This window comes from Fundulus heteroclitus, chromosome 3 (assembly GCF_011125445.2).
Source record: "Fundulus heteroclitus isolate FHET01 chromosome 3, MU-UCD_Fhet_4.1, whole genome shotgun sequence".
NCBI classification, from domain to species: domain Eukaryota; kingdom Metazoa; phylum Chordata; class Actinopteri; order Cyprinodontiformes; family Fundulidae; genus Fundulus; species Fundulus heteroclitus.
The window spans coordinates 40,551,776-40,558,642 of NC_046363.1; the positions used below are offsets into that span (position 1 = coordinate 40,551,776).

At 37.8% G+C, this 6,867-nt stretch overlaps 1 protein-coding gene across 1 annotated transcript; it reads left to right on the forward strand.

Annotated features, from left to right (window-relative positions):
* Window positions 1–845: 845 nt before the first annotated feature.
* Window positions 846–5,121, forward strand: LOC105936613. Its single transcript, XM_036135394.1, has 6 exons — window positions 846–918; window positions 997–3,272; window positions 3,357–3,429; window positions 3,623–3,667; window positions 3,759–3,815; window positions 4,302–5,121. The coding sequence occupies exon 2, from the start codon at window positions 1,669–1,671 to the stop codon at window positions 2,569–2,571; it is 903 nt and encodes a 300-aa protein (XP_035991287.1). The 5' UTR covers window positions 846–918; window positions 997–1,668; the 3' UTR covers window positions 2,572–3,272; window positions 3,357–3,429; window positions 3,623–3,667; window positions 3,759–3,815; window positions 4,302–5,121.
* The last annotated feature ends 1,746 nt before the right edge of the window (window positions 5,122–6,867 follow it).

Consider the following 6,867-nt stretch of genomic DNA (forward strand, 5'->3'; position numbering starts at 1 on the left):
TCAAAACTCCAGGTGAAGAGGACATGACTTTGCTGTGTTCGTCTCCTGACCCCCAGGTGAGCAGCTGTTTGTCTTTGAAATCCTTGTACATTTTCTCACAGCTGCTATTCTGGAAATGTGTTTTTTAGAGAGTAGACACAGTCCCAGCAATGGTTGTTCCTGTCAGGTGACAGCATTCCAGGGACTGTGTGTAGATGGCCGGTAGTGTAATAATGTTGGCAATCACTGGGACCTAGTTTTAAATATTTTTGACCAACAACTATCATAGCTTTACTATAGTTTTATACATGGTGTTACTCTGTGAAAGGGTTGTCCAATCTCTGAAAACATTCAGTGATGAGTGAAAACTTCCAGGCCAGTGTAAGCACCAACTGCAGTTCTATGAATTTGTTTTAGAAATGGAGGACATGTCTCCAATTTCATTTCATGAAAATAATTTAGAAACTAATTTACATCATAATTATTTTACTTGTTTAAAAAAAAAAAATCTTTTTTTTTCTTGCTACAGAAATGCAATCATGCTGTTGTACACTCATCCTTTTTTAAGCATTGCAAAATGTACACATTACTTGGGACCTTATGCTGCCCGGAAATGGAATGGCTTGAAGTGTAAAGGTGTGTTTTTCGTCTGTTAGTACTAATGCTTAATTTTAATATATTAAAAATAGTTTCTGATTGTATTTAAAAAATACTTTAACATATATAGATCTTGGTATCCAGATGTAATGGGTGATCCAAAATGTAATGTTCATGATTACATTTTAACCTATTGGAAGCATGTTATCTTGGCATACTTGAAAAAACATAAAATTATAATCTGTTATAAATTTACTCAAAACTTTTTTTATAGACTGTTCTTCAATGTGGCACAAGATTTGCTATAAGAAGGCCAAGAGAATTGATACACTCCCTTCATTGGTAGATATCTTTACTACTTAGTACTTTTTCATACTTTTTTTTGTTTAAAGAGTAATTCCTGAATAATCTTTTTTTAAGGTTTCAGATGAGTCCACTTCCAGTGACGTTCAGAAGAAGAATACATACCTGACTCTGTCAGTAACTCAGATTATTTATCGGAACTTGAAATAGATGCCCCAAAAATTCTTAAAAGGACTGGTCTTGTTGGTTTGGTTGAGATTTTGTCAGACTTTCCAAACAGTGATTGCACAGAGAATGTCTTGGCTGAAGGTCTTGTTTCTGAAAGTGAGGACCATGGCAAAAAGGCGAAGAAACAAATGAAAAGCGCTCTTGCAAAGAAAAAGCAAATTGAACCACTTGACATCCAACCTGAAGGCAGATCTATGGAGCCACTCGCTGGACCTTAAGCTGTTGAAAGCATCCAGTGTACATCAACAGAGAAGAAAAACTGCTTTATTTGTGGAAAGTCCCAGTCTAAGATTGCTCGACACTTAAAAGTCCATGAGAAGACAAATGCTGGGTCGCTCAAGCTTTTGCACTACCAAAAGCATCAAAACTGCAGCAAAAAATACTAGAACAGTTAAGGAATAAGGGAAACAGTACTCACAATAAAGAAGTTATCGAAAGTGGCAGTGGACTGCTAAAAATCAAACGCAAACCCAAACTAACATATGACACAAACCAGTATGTTCACTGCATGTATTGCCAGGGACTGTACCTTCGGAACCATCTTTGGAGGCATGCCCATAAATGTGCATCAAACCAGAAACGACTGATCAGAAGGGACCAAAAAGGATCTTGAGCTTGGCCTCAATGGTGGACTCTCCACTATGTCAACAAATATCCCAAGGTGTTTGGAAGCTCCTAACAGTGATGAAAGATGATGAGGTGTCTGCTGCTGTGATAAGTGACTTTTACATTCTACAGCTTGCCCAATCATTCTTTAATAAACATGGTCAAGATCCCTCCAAGCACGAGTATATTTCGCGAAAGATTTGTGAAGTTGGAAGACTTCTGCTAATCCAGCGCAAAGAGTTTTCCATCTTCAACATTGAAGATGCTGTCAGGCCATCAAACTTCCATATACTCATCCAAGGAGTCAAGAAAGTATCTGGCTTTCATGAAGACAGTCATTCCTATCAAACTCCAAGCCTTGCTCTAAAATTAGGACACTCGTTGCACAAGATCAGTGACCTTATATGCTGCCCAGCTTTAGTTTCGGGAAACGATGAGCTTAGAAAGTCATGTCAGGCTTTCAAATTGCTTTACTCATCTAAGTGGTCTGAACTTGTATCTCACGCAGCTAAAACCACCTTGAGAGGCACGCGCTTTAACAAGCCTTCCACACTCCCTTTCACTGAGGATGTTCAGCGTCTTCACCAGCATTTGGAAAAGATCACAAATTCAGCATCTGAGACTTTGAGAAGTGAACCATCAACCCAGAACTATAAGGAACTGCGCAGAACTACATTGGCCAAACTCATTTTGTTCAACCGAAGAAGAGGTGGAGAAGTTTCTAAAATGCTACTGTCTGCCTTTCTAGAGAGGGACACCACTCCCTTGCATAAAGATGTTGCAGTAGATCTTATTGAGTTTGAACGAAGACTTTGTGCCCATTTCAGCAGGGTTGAAATTAAAGGAAAAAGGGGATGAAAAGTTGCTGTGCTTTTATCACCAGACGTGGTTGAAGTCATCACCCAGCTCATTGGTATAAGAACAGAGTGTGGAGTGCCAGCCGAAAACCCTTTTCTTTTGGCAAGACCCAACTGTCTCACCCCTTACAGAGGACAAGACTGTCTTAGGGTTTATGCAAATGATAGTGGTGCCCAAAATCCTGAACTCTTAAGATCAACACAGCTTCAGAAGCATGTTGCAACATTGTCCCAAGTGTTAAACTTAAAAAAACCATGAACTGGACCAAGTTGCAGACTTTCTTGGACATGATATACATATTCATAGAGATTATTACAGGCTACCAGAGGCTTCAACTCAGCTGGCAAAAATTTCTAAATTGCCTCTGGCAAAACGCTGGAGGAAATTGAAATTGAAGGTACTTTTCAAAGTTGCTTATACTTGTTTGGATTAGCGTCCCTATTTGTCACTGAATTAGTTTTAATCGTTTTAGATAAGTTAGAACTGACTGACTCTGAAAGTGGACAAAGTGAGGTTGATTGTGACCCATCCCCACTTGCAAACATTCCTCAATGCTCTAAAAATCGAGAGCCTAATGAGTCTTCTGATGGTATGAATTTGATCAGGCTAAAGCAATATTACTTGTAGTTAAAGTTAGACATTAATGTGTGTTCTGTTTACTTATCCAGCTAAAGATGGTTCAGGAAAAAGGATATCACAAGGTACCTTCAGTCTGTTTTTTCTTCTTTATTTTACTTTTTGATTAATTTCTGAAAGATTATGCTATTTTCTTTTTGCCCCTTCAGATTTTTCTTCACCCTCCTAGACAGCAATGTTGATCAGCCATGCTACCTGTTGAGCAGCCCTCAGGCACAGAAGGTACGACTACCTTGATCGGCCCCACCACTTCTACGTTGATTATTAAATTTAAATAATTTGACATAATCATTTACAAAATGTAGTAATGTTGAATATGTTACCTTGTAACTATAATTTTGGCTAAAGAGTTTAGGTTTTTGTGCAGTTAAGACCAATGTAGCACAACACTTATTTTGTGTATCCAATTTTACAGGATGCAGCAGAGCTAGATCCCTCGATTCTCCAGGGATGCCTTCTGGTAAGACTTTTCAAATTAACTTTTTATTGGACATAACTGAAATATTTCTTTTTAAAAATTATTGACCAGAAGAATTACTGATGTATTGTAGGAAGTGGAAACCAGAGTACTACTCCACCAACTGAGAAACCTTCAGATGCTCAAGATGGTATCACAGTCTTCCTATTCATGATTTATTCTTAGTGATACTGTTTACAGTTTTTTAAGGCTCATTGGGCTAAACAAATTACTAAACAAATTACTAAACAAATACTAAATTAGTTCAACTGGAATAAAAAGAACATGCAATTTGCTTGGAAAAACTACCCACTCAGAGCATTACTTAGCACTATCTGGTTCAAACTGATTAGTAACAAACAGACAATAAAGCCTGGAGTATAGTACACACAGTAAAACTTGTGATAGAATTGCTGAAACTGGTGTCAAATACACATAGTGTAATAAATGCAGTGTCTCATAACTGTGTAAGCGAATGATTTTGAAAAATTGGAGAAAACTTTTCAGGTGGATACATTTGTTTTGATTAATTTGTTAACTAAATACAAGTTGAGAAATGTATCATAAACATATGTTTATAGCAGACTTCTACATATGTTTTCTATTATAAAAAGTAAAATTTGTCTCTTGTTTGTAGCTTTTCCAGAAAAGGATCATCCTCAGAGAAACCAAAAGCGGCCCTGGTCCCCTAGAGAAATTGCAGCAGTGATGAAACACTTTCGGAAGGACATTGACACTGGGAAGCTGGCAAGTTTTGTTGAAATTCAGCAGTGGAAAGAGTCAGAACATCCTGCTTTAAAAAAATCGTTCCCTACAAAACATAAGAGACTTTGTCAGAAATCGTGGGGTGGCAAAAAGAAGGAAAAAAATAAACTAAAAATGTATGTTAAATCTTCAGCTAAGATGCACTAAACAAAGATTTAAGAACTTAGGAACAGGTGTTCTTTTTGTTTAACCCCCCCCCCCCCCCAGAAGTTCAGCTCTTAGAGTGGTATAAAAGGCTAGTTGCATTGGAGATTATGCACTGGTAAACGTACATTTAAAGGAAAGTGTTCTGTTTTTCAGCTTCAACATTGTGTTTTGCAGTACTATTTGATATGTGCATATTTTTTTTAAAGTAGGTCCAAGATTAATGTTGAGCTAAGAGACTGAACAGAACTTGAACTCTTCATCATCTGCAAATAAATACAGTTTGGTTTTCAGGTTTTTGAGAACGACAAATTGTATTAGAAGCTAAATGTTAATGTTTACTTCAAGGTAACATACTTTTTTAAGTTGAGCTTCGCATTTTGAAAAGACAAATCTTTGTAGAATTCTTTTGGGGCTCACTTTAAATGGAAAGAACTGTGGGACTAATATTGGGGGAGAAAAGTGTTCCTAAAACCTGCTTCAACGATGGATTGGAGTTCAAAGCTTTTGTGAAAATGTTTTTTTTTTTTTAATATGAAGCTTGATTGGAGCTGTGTTTTGGTTTGCTCCAAACTAAAGATTGCAAAATCAAATACTTGTCTTTTTTTATTCCATAACACATTTGAGTTTGTATAGGTCTAAATGTTACTCCATTGGTTTTAGAACTGCACTATGCTGCTGATTCCTATTTGACTATTTGTTGTTTCATATTAAGACTGAGATTAGTGTAGTTCCTGCCTGTTTTCATGACAAATGAAATTTGCTGGGCATTTGGGCACCCTAATATGTTTTGGGGACATTTTTTGCAGCCTTATATTAAGTGTCCCTGCAGTTCTTAATGATACTTATAATGTATTTTTATGTCAGGGGTGTGGCTTATCTGTCTAATTATCTATGTCCTCATAATGTTTCATAAAACCAGGTCATTATATCTAGGGTTGTGTAGTGTGTAAACTAAATTTTAAGTGGGATCTGTGTTAAGTAGGTAGTTAAAGATTTTTTGACACATTCAGTTGGTCTGTAGAGCAAGTGGAAAGGGGTGTCCCTATAGTTCCCCGCCATAATTGGTTTGAAAAAATGTCCTGATAGCTCACAGAGACCAGTATAGGTGTGTGTGTGTGCGCGCATGTGTGTGTGTGTGTGTGTGCTTGTACATGGAGCTGGGTGAGAACATATTTTGCTCATTTTACCAGTAAAGTGAGGACTCTGATGTAAAGTAAGGACTTTGTTTTTAGGTGTGGGCGCGCTCCACACATGCACAGTTTGCACTGGTTATGGTCAGGCATTGAAAGTCAATGCAGGTTCCTCATAAAGATAGTAAAACATGGATGTGTGTGCACATGTTTTTGTGTAATCTGCACATACTTGATAAGAGAAACCGCCCGTCGTTAAACAGGGGTGGAGGCCTTCGAGTCCAATTGTCCCCCTCTTACAAAGCTGCGAGCAGGACTCCCCCTGGGAACAGTGGCCATTAGTTGGTAGCCTCATGCATGTGAACAACCAGTTTTGATTGTCACCATTAAACGTGTTGATCCACTATGTGATGATATTGCATATAAGGTCGTGTTTACCTACAACTTTACAGACTCAAGAGGTTTCTTGGAGAAGAGACAAAACTTTTAAATGGAGAAGAACCCGTCCAGAGAATCTATCCAATTTCTTCATTTTTTAAATTTTTCTACCTGGATTATTGAGATGCATCAGGACACATTAGTAGATAATATATTGCCTTGCACCTGTACGTTCTGATACCGATTTTCTACAAAGCATAGTTTATCACTGGTTAGGATCAGCAGGTATGGGGTTAGCTTTCAAATTTAAGCTTATTTTAGATTAATCAAGATGAAGATAATGGCATATAACAATTAGTCACATCTGATAGAAATGATTTCCATAGCTGGGAAAAAGTAGGTCTGTACCATTTTTGAATTGCATGTCTTTCTGCTGTCTGGTGGTTCAACGCTTCCTTATCCTGGAAGTCATGTGTGTGTAGATGAACATGTCGTGTGACTTCTACTGTCATACAGCAGACTTGGACACAGAGTCACCGACCTAAATATAAGAACATCCCCTATGTCTCATGTGTCTGATGATGCGTGACTGTATTGCAGCTGGCAGATCTTACACGCACTCATACCTCCATCAGCAGATACAGATGTTTTAACGGACCAGCTTCAGTATGCAACCACCATCGGACCACCGTCACACCTGCTTTCAACGTGAAGAAGTGTTATACATTCATCATTGTTCATGCTCATTTTCTCTTGGCTTGTTGGATGCCATCATATCTGATG